Genomic DNA, 13,447 nt, shown 5'->3' with positions numbered 1-13,447 from the left:
ATCCTTTCTTTGCATGCTGCAAGAGGCCAATGTCTTTCTGATTGTGGCTCATCAGTATCAGTGGTTAATGACTTGTTAGATGAATTGAACTGGATCTGGAAAGCACAGAATTTGGGTTGAGGCATTGGTGAGCTCATAGTTGAGTTTATATTTCTCTCTTTCTGACCGTATGTTAGTCTTTCAAGTGCTGTGTCTCAAATAAAATATTTCAATCTCTATCAATCTACAGTCCGTGTTATTCAGTGTACACATATAGCTATAGGTATGGTCATATCTATATATTTTACGTATATATAGATAGATACATATACATAATGCCTATATCTGTCATCCTAATGAGAAAGAGAATATTTTTTATAATTTATCTATGTCTCTGTAAAAATCTTCCCCAGGGCTTTGCCAGTTTGATTAGCTTATAATAAGGAGCATGATCACAGTGTGATTCAGGTCTCATTTTGACATTCAGAGAGAATAAATAACATATTTTTCCTGTGACCAGGTGAGTGTTTTCAGGAGAGGTAAAATTTCAATCTCTGACATGGTATAACTTCAAAAAAAAAAGAAAATCCACATAGGGCATCATGTTTTCAAGCAAGCATATAGTAGCCTTCTCAAGATCCATCCTCATATGTTTAATTGTTGAAAGAAATACCAACTTCTTTTTTTTTTTTTTTGCGGTACGCGGGCCTCTCACTGTTGTGGCCTCTCCCGTTGCGGAGCACAGGCTCCGGACGTGCAGGCTCAGTGGCCATGGCTCATGGGCCCAGCCGCTCCGTGGCATGTGGGATCCTCCCGGACCGGGGCACGAACCCGCGTCCCCTGCATCGGCAGGCGGACTCCCAACCACTGCGCCACCAGGGAAGCCCCCAACTTCTTAATGAATATGGGGGAGCTCAATATTTTCAGAAATGAAAAAAACTGTATTATTTCCTGAGAAACCAACCAGATATTTCTAAATATCCTTTTCAACATGATGCTGCAAAAAGAAAGAAAGAAATAAAACACTTAAGTTGAGAAAATTTAGTATTAGGGTATTATGATAAATTGGCAGTAGGAGAGACGAAATCTACCAATAATACAAACTCTTCTCCAAGAATTCTTCCTGTGGCAGATTATTCATTTCAGTTTATCTAATAAGGTATCTGTCACTCAACAAATTTTGTTTAGATTAGAACCCATTGCCTCTCTTCAACATCAGAGTGCATATACATTTTATCTAAAGGACATACATGCTTTTCAATGTATCCTTTAATATTAGATCTGCTATTTTCTAAGCAGTGGACTCAATACAAGTTCAGTCTGGCTGTTTGTGTTGAAATAATTCATATCACTTTTTGACTTGTAGTCATTTGGACCACATTCAGAGAGAATCAATTTTACTCATTTTATTTTTGTACAAATAATTATAGAAATTTCTGTCACTCCTCCTAAAGCTTAAGCAAATCTGCCTTCACTATGAAATGGGTGTATACTTGGACTAAGTGGGCTTACTTTTAATGGTGTAATACTAGGAGAAAAAAAAATCTGGGCTTTTTTTTGGTTTTAAGTCCCAGTGAATGTATGCTTAAGGACTTGGAGAGGAGAAAAGGTAGCAGATAGGTCATGGAGTTGGATAATAAAGAAATTAACCTGTTAAAATTGCACCTTGTGAGTGAGAAATAACAGCTCTTCTAGAAGTAATAGTTTATTCTGATTTGATATTAAAAATACAGATTGTCCAGAGTATATCGAGTCTGGTTGGTCAAGTTTAGCTGCTCATGAACATTCTCTGTGTAGTTTATTCACAATGTCAATAATCAGGCTTCACTCCCTAGGAGTTCTGATTCAAAATGCAAGATTGTGCCCAAGACATTTACACTTAAAAAAATTTTAACTGGTGATTTAGTGTGCACATAAAAACAAGGCTCACTCTTCTAGACTAGTGCTATCCAGCAGGAATATAAGTGAGTCATAAATGTGAGCCGTATATATAATTAACATATTTCTGGTAGTCTTATTTAAAAAGTACCAACCAGTGAAATTAAGTTTAATAACATACTTTAGCCAAATGTCAAAAATATCCTCTTTACGTATAAGTAATTCTAAACATTATTTAGGAGAAATATTGTACTTTTTTTTTTTTTTTTTTTTTGCGGTACACGGGCCTCTCACCGCGGCAGCCTCTCCCGCGGCGGAGCACAGGCTCCAGACGCGCAGGCCCAGCGGCCATGGCTCACGGGCCCAGCCGCTCCGCGGCATGTGGGATCCCCCCGGACCGGGGCACGAACCCATGTCCCCTGCATCGGCAGGCGGACTCCCAACAACTGTGCCACCAGGGAAGCCCTGTACTTTTTTTTATTTTTCATACTAAGCCTTCGAAATCCTATGTGTACTTTATACTTCCAGAACATCTCAAATTAGACTAGCCACATTACAAGTGCTCAATAGTCACAAGTTACTGATGGCAACTCTATCAGAGCACATAGCTCTAAACAATGATACACTTTATTTCTGAGAAACAGAAACTCTAAGAAATACCGCACTTGTCAATTACTGCACAGATAACGTTGATAAGCAGGCAACACTGAGCAAGAATTGAATTCAGGGTATCCTGACTACGTAGCCCTGCTTTGCCATTTGCCCATTGGAAACATGGGGAGAAGGAACAAATAATTAGTTCAGCAGTTTTTCACTGCAAAACAAACTACCCCAAAACTTAGTGACCTAAAACAACGACCAAGCATTTTGGGCTGGGAAAAACCTGATGGTATTTCTATTAGTCTGACCTAGGCTCATGCCCAAAAGTCCCTGATACGTGGTCATAGTTGGTCCTGCCCAAAACATCCATAAGATGTTTGGTCCACACCAAAGGACTTTGTTATTTCATCCTGTCCAAAACCATTTGGCATGGACCCGATATGCTCATGGACATTTTGGATAGGACCACATTTCAAGGACTTGGCGTAAACCAAATGTCTTACGGACCAACTCTCTTATGGACATTTTGGACAGGAACAAATGTCCTGCAAGGTCACTTGTCAATCTGCGTTTTTCATTTCTCCCCAAAATGCAGTTGTAAATTACGTTCCTTAGATTTTAAATAAAGCACATGTTTGAGTTCTAAAGGTCCCTTTGCTCAGCAACTTATAAACATGCTTCCCACAGTTTACTAAACAAAATACTTTTACTCTTTCCTTCTACAGCCAAAGAAAATGAAGGATCCTCTCATTAAGAAAAACAACACTTATGCTCCAACAGCAACAAGCTACACACCTAATTTGGCCAGGGGTGACCCCGGCTTAGCCACCATTGCTAAAAGTGCAACCATAGAACCAAAAGAAGTCAAGACGGAAACAAAACCACCAGAACCGAAGAAAACCTTTAATAGTGTAAGCAAAATTGACCGACTGTCAAGAATAGCCTTCCCGCTGTTATTCGGAATCTTTAACTTGGTCTATTGGGCTACATATTTAAACAGAGAGCCTCAGCTAAAAGCCCCTACCCCACATCAGTAGGTCCTGTCATTCACATTCTGTTGTTCAGTCCTCTGCGCTGGGAATTGCTTTCTGTTCTCAACGCAGTAATTCCCATCTGCTTTATTGCCTCTATTTTAAAGAATTTGAAGATTTCCTTATTTCCATAATTCATATAAGAACAACAGACCCCTGTCTGGCAGTCCAGAGCAGAGCATACAGCTGAGACAGGATTCTGAAAGAGAGAGCAAGACAGAAAAATCACGACAGAAGGAGACAGAAGGGAAGAGAGAGGAAAGGTGGGGGAAGTAGGTCCAAAGACATGAGGAAAAGTAGAAGAAAAATCAAACTTAATTCTATAACTCTGGGTCATTTGTAGATATATATTTCCAAATATTCTAGAGAAAAAGATACTGTATATGTCAAAAATATTTTTATGTGAAGGTGTTTAAAAGAATAAATTATAAATGTTTAAAGAAGAAGCATTTTAAAAAATCTATGTCTTTATTGCACAAACTACAATGTGCTTCTTACATTTCTGTTTTGTTTTTTAAACCGATGTATAGCTTTAACATTCTGTTTCCAAAGCTAAAGATCCCCACTCTTTCTCCTTTTAAGAAATGCCTAATGCATTATTTTGTTGTTAAATGCTATTTTAAAATTTATGGAAATTGCATTGGCAAATGTGCAGTTCCTCACTGTAGAGCACATTTAATCCAATGGAGACAAATGCTTTAAATAGGCTGCTTTACTATCATCTGAGCTTTTACCACTAGACTCAATGAGGAGTCATTTTAACAGATACACACTTAATAAAACTAAAAAAAGAAATAATAAATTTAAATAGAACAATTTTAAAAGATTTATTTTCCATCCTGTCTATATCCAGATAGCACATGCATCCAATAATCACTGGATTTTCATTCTGAAGATGTTTTTAGAGGGGCAAAAATATTTTGCAAGCTCTAGAATTGTTGAATGTATTATTTTATATAACAGTACATTAAAAGCTTTAGATTGAAATTTATGACTAGTAAACAAATATAGAATATATAAATTATATATGTAAATATACGGCATGAGATTGTAAATTTTTTTACTTTTTTAAAGGTTGTGTTCTTAAAATACTGTGTAGGACTCACCGCTCTTAGCTGTTAGAATGTTGTTAAATGCTATGGAAATACTTTTAGAGCCTGCATTTAAGACCAGAACAGCCTGAAGGAATCAGATGGAAGTTCCAATATATGGGTATAAAATCTACTTATGGAGAGAAAGCTTGTAATTGTCCAGTGTACAGCAGTAAATCAGTTGCTATCTGCTCAAGTCATCCCACATTTCCCTATTTTAAGCTCTTGTAATATAGAAAGAAAATGGAAAAGCACTAGTGGGAGCTAGAAAATCAACTGTATATTATTGCTATCTTTGCTGATACCAACTATTTCAATAAGTGTTGTACCATATGTAGCATTAAATATAAAAATACATGAAAGAATGTACAGGAAATAGCTTTTATTGAGTAATATTACATTTCATTTATACTGTAGCAATATATTTGTAGGCATACTACGTAAGGGCTTTAATGACAAGAGGTCCATTAATACTCCCTATGAAAATTCTAGTCTGTTTCATTACTTCCCAGATGTTTTAGAAATAAATATTTATGCAGAAGGTATTTTTGAAGCCTCCTTTTGTCTGACAGAATTTCAGAGATATTTAAAATTAGTGTCCAGAATCCACAGGTTATGGTCTAACCACATTTAGAATACTATGACATAAACCTGTCATCATAATTACCAAATAAGACAGTTGGGATCCATACCCAAGTTTTGAGCAACGTTTGTCTCAAAAAGCTGCTATCCAATGATGCAGGAAAATACAGTTTGTGTTTTCCTAAACAAACTCTGGTTTTGTTTTTAAATGTGCTTTATTGTTTGATATGGTCCTGCCTAAATTCAATGAGCTAGCCCAATAAAGTGTGAACCAGGATATTTCATCCTTCGGTATCATGTGTAGATATCATGTATAGAAATAAAGTAAAATATGGCTCTAACTTCTGTGTTGCTGTTAATCTTGTTATTTTGGGACGTTAATCTAATGTGTTTATTAAGAGCATTTTATCTTCCAGACTCCTCATAGCTAACATTTGGTCTGTATTTTGCTCATTAGATGTGAATATTTCTTATTAGTCTGCTTTCTGCTATGCAATGACTGCATTTCTATCATTTCTTAGTTTGTTAGTATATGTGGACAGTATTCTATTGTATAAATTGATTGCACAACTTATCAAAGACAAATGATTCTATGTAGCTTTTCTACAGTGCTTTGCTAAACCATGTAATACTAGTTAAGTCTTCCTTGAAAATAAAGATACACTCTTATAGAGGACAGTTCCTGTAAACTCCCAGGAAAATTTTTTTAAAGATGACACTGAATGTTTATTGCACCTTAGTGCAGTGAAGTGGCAATAAAACCTAACATGAATCGAGATTGTTTATGGCAGATGCATGTATTGCTTTACAGAGTTTAGCAAAAGCTCTTAACTTTATGTCATACTGTATTCTATTATAATAATAAAGCTAACATTATTCAGTAAAAAATGGAATGCTTGACTTTCTTTTCATGTTATCAATATGACCTACCATTGCCTTGTTTTAAAATATTTTCAAGTAGGAGCACCTAAAAGTGCCGAGTGCTAATAAGAATCTAGGCTACTCAGAAGATTTTTGAAGATGTATCAATAGTATGATCCTAAACTATGATTTTAAATGAATCACTTTCAAAAAGAGGAATTGTTAAACACCTGGTATCTGGTGCTGCCAGTAGCACCTCAACGCAAAATTTGTAAAGCATAAATACAAAAGAGTCAACATACTGAAACAATAGTAGTTTGTTCATATCTATTGTTAATACAGTAGATTTGTTTTCTGATCTACTCCCGGGAGACTGGTTTAATTGTTTTAGAGGAAGAGTCTCAGCATTATAGTTTTTAAACCTCCCACAGATATATTACATTCCTTAATGTTTCTATAAGCACAAAAGTTAAAGTACAAAACACTGAGAGGGACCTTCAAGATGGTGGAAGAGTAAGACATGGAGATCACCTTCCTCTCCACAAATACATCAAAAATACATCTACATGTGGAACAACTCCTACAGAACACCTACTGAACGCTGGCAGAAGACCTCAGCCTTCCTAAAAGGCAAGAAACTCCCACATATCTGGATAGGGCAAAAGAAAAAAGGAAAAACAGAGAAAAAAGAATAGGGATGGAACCTGCACCTCTGGGAGGGAGCTGTGAAGGAGGAAAGGTTTCCACACACTAGGAAGCCCCTTCACTGGTGGAGACAGTGGGTGGCAGGGGGGGAAGCTTTGGAGCCACGGAGGAGAGCGCAGCAACAGGGGTGCAGAGGGCAAAGCAGAGAGATTCCGGCACAGAAGATCGCTGCCGACCAGCACTCACCAGCCCAAGAGGCTTCTCTGCTCAACCGCCGGGGTGGGTGGGGGATGGGAGCTGAGGCTCAGGATTGGGAGGTCAGATGCCAGGGAGAGGACTGGAGTTGGCTGTGTGAATACAGCACAACAGCTAGCTGGGAGGGAGTCCGGGAAAAAGTCTGGAACTCCCTAAGAGGCAACAGACCATTGTTTTGGGGTGCGCGAGGAGAGGGGATTCAGAGCACCACCTAAACGAGCTCCAGAGACAGGCATGAGCCGCGGCTATCAGCGTGGATGCCAGAGACGGGCATGAAACACTAAGGCTGCAGCTGCAGCCACCAAGAAGCCCGTGTGCGAGCACAGGTCACTATCCACACCCCCCTTCCAGGGAGCCTGTGCAGCCCGCCACTGCCAGGGTCCCAGGATCCAGGGACAACTTCCCCGGGAGAACGCACGACGCGCCTCAGGCTGGTGCAACGTCATGCCAGCCTCTGCCGCTGCAGGCTCGCCCCACATTCCGTACCCCTCCCTCTCCCCGGCCTGAGTGAGCCGGAGCCCCCTAATCAGCTGCTCCTTGTCTAAGTGACGAACAGACGCCCTCAGGCAACCTACACGCAGAGGCAGGGCCAAATCCAAAGCTGAACCGCAGGAGCTGTGCAAACAAAGAAGAGAAAGGGAACTCTCTCCCAGCAGTCTCAGGAGCAGCGGATTAAATCTCCACAATCAACTTGATGTACCCTGCACCTGTAGAATACCTGAATAGACTACGAATCATCCCAAATCTGAGGTGGTGGACTTTGGGAGCAACTGTAGACTTGGGGTTTGCTTTCTGCATCTAATTTGTTTCTGGTTTTATGTTTATCTGAGTTGAGAATTTAGAGCTTATTATCATTGGTAGATTCGTTTATTGATTTGGTTGTTCTCTTCCTTTTTAAAATGATTATATATATATATATATTTTTTTTTTTTCCTTTTTCTCTTTCTGTGGGTATGCACATGTAGGCTTCCTTGTTTGATTTTGTCTGTATGGCTTTGCTTTTACCATTTGTCCTAGGGTTCTGTCTGTCCATTTCTGTTTTTCGGGGTTTTTTTAAAAATAGTTTTTAGCACTTGTTATCATTGGTGGATTTTGTTTTTGGTTTGGTTGCTCTCTTCTTTCATTCTTTGCTTCTTTTCTTTTTATTACTTTTCTATTGTTAACAATTTTTTTTATTTTAATAACTTTATTTTATTTTATTTATTTATTTTCTTTCTTTTTTTTCTCCCTTTTGTTCTGAGCCATGAGGCTGACAGGGTCTTGGTGCTCTGGCCAGGTGTCAGGCCTGAGCCTCTGAGGTGGGAGAGCCGAGTTCAGGACATTGGTCCACCAGAGAACTCCCAGCGACATGTAATAACAAATGACAAAAGCTCTCCCAGAGATCTCCATATCAACGCTAAAACCCAGTTCCACTCAACAACCAGCAAGCTACAGTGCTGGACACCCTATGCCAAAAAAACTAGCAAGACAGGAATACAACCTCACCCATTAGCAGAGAGTTTGCCTAAAATCAAAATAAGACCACAGTCACCCCACAACACATTACCAGATGCGATCCTGCCAACAAAAAGACAAGATTCAGCCTTATTCACCAGAACACAGGTCCCAGTCCCCTCCACCATGAAGCCTACACAACCCACTAAACCAAACTTAGCCACTGGAGGCAGAGAGCAAAAACAACAGGAATTATGAACCTGCAGCCTGTGAAAATGAGACCCTAAAACACAGTAAGTGAAGGAAAATGAGAAGACAGAAATACACAGCAGATGAAGGAGCAAGGGAAAAACCCACAAGGCCAAACAAATGAAGAGGAAATAGGCAGTCTACCTGAAAAAGAATTCAGAGTAATGATAGTAAAGGTGATCTAAAATCTTGAAAATACAATGGAGAAAATACAAGAAAAGTTTAACAAGGACCTAGAAGAATTAAAGAGCAAACAAACAATGATGAGCAACACAATAAATAAAATTAAAAGTCCTCTAGAAGGAATCAATAGCAGAAAACTGAGGCAAAAGAACGGATAAGTGACCTGGAAGATAAAATAGTGGAAATAACTACTGCAAGCAGAATAAAGCAAAAAGGATGAAAAGAATTGAGGACAGCCTCAGAGACCTCTAAGGCAACATTAAACACACCAACATTCGAATTCACAGGCTCAGCGGCCATGGCTCACAGGCCTAGCCACTCCACGGCATGTGGGATCTTCCCAGACTGGGGCATGAACCCGTGTACCCTGCATCGGCAGGCGGACTTTCAACCACTGCGCCACCAGGGAAGCCCCAGCATCATTCTCAATGGTGAAAAACTGAAACCATTTCCACTAAGATCAGGAACAAGACAATGTTGCCCACTCCCACCACTATTATTCAACATAGTTTTGGAAGTTTTAGCCACAACAATCAGAGAAGAAAAAGAAATAAAAGGAATCCAAATTGGCAAAGAAAAAGTAAAACTGTCCCTGTTTGCAGATGAAATGATACTATACATAGAGAATCCTAAAGATGCTACCAGAAAGCTACTAGAGCAAATCAATGAATTTGGTAAAGTAGCAGGATACAAAATTATTGCACAGAAATCTCTTGCATTCTTAAACGTTAATGATGAAAAATCTGACAGAGAAATTAAGGAAACACTCCCATTTACCATTGCAACAAAAGAATAAAATACCTAGGAATAGATCTACCTAAGGAGACAAAAGACCTGTATGCAGAAAAATATAAGACACTGATGAAAGAAATTAAAGATTATACAAACAGATGGAGAGATATACCATGTTCTTGGATTGGAAGAATCAACATTGTGAAAATGAGTATACTACCCAAGGCAATCTACAGATTCAATACAATCCGTATCAAACTACCAATGGCATTTTTCACAGAACTAGAACAAAACATTTCACAATTTGTATGGAAACACAAAAGACCCCGAATAGCCAAAGCAATCTTGAGAAAGAAAAACGGAGCTGGAGGTATCAGGCCTGGCTTTAGACTATACTACAAAGCTACAGCAATCAAGACAGTATGGTACTGGCACAAAAACAGAAATATAGATCAATGGAACAGGATAGAAAGCCCAGAGATAAACTCACACACATATGGTCACCTTATCTTTGATAAAGGATGCAAGAATATACAATGGAGAGAAGACAGTCACTTCAATATGTGGTGCTGGGAAAACTGGACAGCTACATGTAAAAGAATGAAATTAGAACACTTTCTAACAGCATACACAAAAATACACTCAAAATGGATTAGAAACCTAAGGTCAGACACTATAATACTCTTAGAGGAAAATATAGGCAGAACACTCTATGACATAAATCACCGCAAGATCCTTTTTGACCCACCTCCTAGAGAAATGGAAATGAAAACAAAAATAAACAAATGGGACCTAATGAGACTTAAAAGCATTTGCATAGCGAAGGAGACATTAAACAAGAAGAAAAGAAAACCCTCAGAATGGGAGAAAATATTTGCAAACGAAGCAACAGACAAAGGATTAATCTCCAAAATATACAAGTAGCTCATACAGCTCAATATCGAAGAAACAAACATCCCAATCCAAAAATGGGCAGAAGACCTAAACAGACATTTCTCCAAAGAAGACATACAGATTACCAACAAGCACATGAAAGGATGCTCAACATCACTAATCATTAGAGAAATGAAAATCAAAACTACAATGAGGTATCACGTCACACAAGTCACAATAGTCATCATCAAAAAATCTACAAACAATAAATGCTGGAGAGGGTGTGGAGAAATGGGAACCCTCTTGCACTGTTGGTGGGAATGTAAATTGATATAGCCACATGGAGAACAATATGGAGGTTCCCTAAAAAACTAAAAATAGTACTACCATAAAACCCATCCATCCCACTACTGGGCATATACCCTGAGAAAACCATAACTCAAAAAGAGTCATGTACCACAATGTTCTTTGCAGCTCTATTTACAATAGCCAGGACATGGAAGCAACCTAAGTGTCCATCGACAGATGAATGGATAAAGAAGATGTCGCACATATATACAATGGAATATTACTCAGTCATAAGAAGAAACGAGTTTGAGTTATTTGTAGTGAGGTGGATGGACCTAGGCACTGTCATACAAAGTAAGTCAGAAAGAGAAAAACAAATACTGTATGCTAACACATATATATGGAATGTAAAAAAAAAAAACAAAACGAATGATTCTGAAGAACCTAGGGGCAGGAGAGGAATAAAGACGCAGATGTAGAGAATGGTCTTCAGCACACAGGGACGGGGAAGGGGAAGCTGAGATGAAGTGAGAGAGTGGCATGGACATATATACACTACCAAACGTAAGGTAGATAGCTATTGGAAAGCAGCTGCATAGCACATGGAGATCAGCTCGGCGCTTTGTGTTCACCTAGAGGGGTGGGATAGTGAGGGTGGGAGGGAGATGCAAGAGGGAGGAAATATGGGGATATATGTATCTGTATAGCTGATTCACTTTGTTATAAAGCAGCAACTAACACACCACTCTAAAGCAATTATACTCCAATAAAGATGTTAAAAAAATAAAAATTACCTTTGTAAAAAATAAAAGTTCAAAATACTTGTAATTGCTTGAAAGACAACGGAGAAATTTCAACAATAGGCACAAAACTGTACCTGCTTCCTACAGACAAGACCATGTGAGGCCAAATCTTTCTATGTCAATGGTTGCCAGGTGAAAACAAAGTAAATTATATTTCTACAATACAACATGTATCTTCTTAAAAAAATGATTCAGGACTTAGGAAAATTAATACTTTTAAAATCCTCCAGTGAAATGACTTATTCAAGCCAAATAAAACTACCCATGAAAACTAGGTGAACCATAACATTCATTGATTTGTTGGCTTTCATAAAAATGAACGTAGTGAATGATTATTTTGGCTATCAAACTATATCCATGTCAAGGCTAACCATAACAATTATCAAAGGAATCAGAATAAGAATGGACTTGGCATTATGACCGACCATCTGTTTGAATTTAATTATACCTGTTCGTTAATCTCTTCTGTTGGAGTTTTCTAACATCCATCCAGCTCTTGTGACCAACAAGAGCAGTCATCTGAGTTGATTATGTTATAGCCATGATTCAGTCAAATAAATTAACTCCAAATGTTAATTTAATTAAACTAAATTCTACTAACATTTGCTGAGTCTCTACCCAGTGTTAAGTACTGTGCTAGTCAATAGGGATGTAGAGATAAATATTTCATGGCCTTTTTCCATTTGGAAATCAATGCTATCATTGGGGAGGAAAACAAAGAATTAGGCAAAAATAATGATAAAAATATTGTAAGAAAAGTAGAGGATGCTATGAAACACATAACAGGGGTTCCTTGCCACTCTTCATAAGGTTAGGTTATTGAATCTGTAGAAACTAATAATGTCTAAGATGAAACTTGAAATATAAGAGGAAATGAAGTAGTCCTGCACCACGGGACAGTGGCCTTGGGATGTAAGGCCAACCTATGAGGTGTTAACCATTTAACCACTGACTAAAAAGTTGGGACATCTTAGAACCCTTCCGGTATTATAGTAGTTACTGAGATTACAGAGATGAAGATAACAGTATGCTCTTGGAAAGATCATAATTTCATAGACAATCCAAGTGAACCTAAAGTTATAACAGTAAAAAAGATGTAAAGGGACAAAGTACAGGGCATTTATACTTGGGAAGTGGTAGGAGGGAGGTCTTCAGATGAAAGTGTTGGCTGAGCTACGTTTTGAAAGATGATTCAACATTTATCAGGCACTTTAGTGTTGGGGAGGCTGCTGATGATAAGGGACATATTTTTTATTCAAAGATAATAACACGTTAAAACTTAACTCAGTCACAAAGTCTACTGCCAGGGAACTAACATGTATATGTAAAGCAGACAATATCACATCAAGTGAAGCTTTGGGGACTGTGAAAAACAGTACATGCCCCCAGGCTCTTTAGCCTCAGCTCCAGCTATTTGGTGCCATGTGGGGAAAGGGTCCTCATATTGCTATGTATTACAGTGTTAGGATAAAAAAAACCAAACACTTGATTCTGAATTTCTTTTTAACTCCAATTTTGAAACTATTGTTTGTCACATGTAATGTATCAGCCAGTTGAATTTGGCTAATTCAGCTGATTAGTGATCTCTGTTTTTCAGAATATCTACACAAATCCACACATTCATTGGGTAATCATTAATTGAATAGCTATACTATGTTTGGCGTTAAGATTATTTCACAGAGAAAGGGAAGGTTGTCCTCTGTATTAGTTAGCAAACGTCAAAACTCTATTTGAAAGAATGCTGATTTACTACATTTGCAAAAGTCACATAATTTTTCAATAAAACATTTATAGTCTAAAAAGAGATCAAAGTTTCCATAGGATTGTGAAATACTAAGATTCTTTTTGGTTTTGGTCGATAATTCACCTGTCTTTCTCTGTAACACGTTATTATAGAAAAGATCATGTCCTAATTAATAGTCCATCAAAGTATAATTTATGCATATTACCTTCTCTGATCTTA

The 13,447-nt window shown here is 38.1% G+C and overlaps 1 protein-coding gene across 3 annotated transcripts in view; it reads left to right on the top strand.

The window, feature by feature from the left end:
- The window catches only part of GABRA1 (gamma-aminobutyric acid type A receptor subunit alpha1), a 59,761-nt gene extending 54,270 nt beyond the window's left edge, over positions 1-5,491 (top strand). For all 3 annotated transcript variants that reach the window (XM_067732929.1, XM_067732930.1, XM_067732931.1), the window contains one exon: positions 3,183-5,491. In XM_067732929.1, the coding sequence (XP_067589030.1) occupies positions 3,183-3,494 (312 nt within the window). In that variant the 3' untranslated portion in view covers positions 3,495-5,491. The remainder of the gene's footprint in view (positions 1-3,182) is intronic.
- Positions 5,492-13,447: the final 7,956 nt, after the last annotated feature.

The sequence above is a fragment of the Pseudorca crassidens genome, chromosome 3, assembly GCF_039906515.1.
Source record: "Pseudorca crassidens isolate mPseCra1 chromosome 3, mPseCra1.hap1, whole genome shotgun sequence".
Lineage (NCBI taxonomy): Eukaryota > Metazoa > Chordata > Mammalia > Artiodactyla > Delphinidae > Pseudorca > Pseudorca crassidens.
This window is presented reverse-complemented; position numbering and strand designations above follow the sequence as displayed.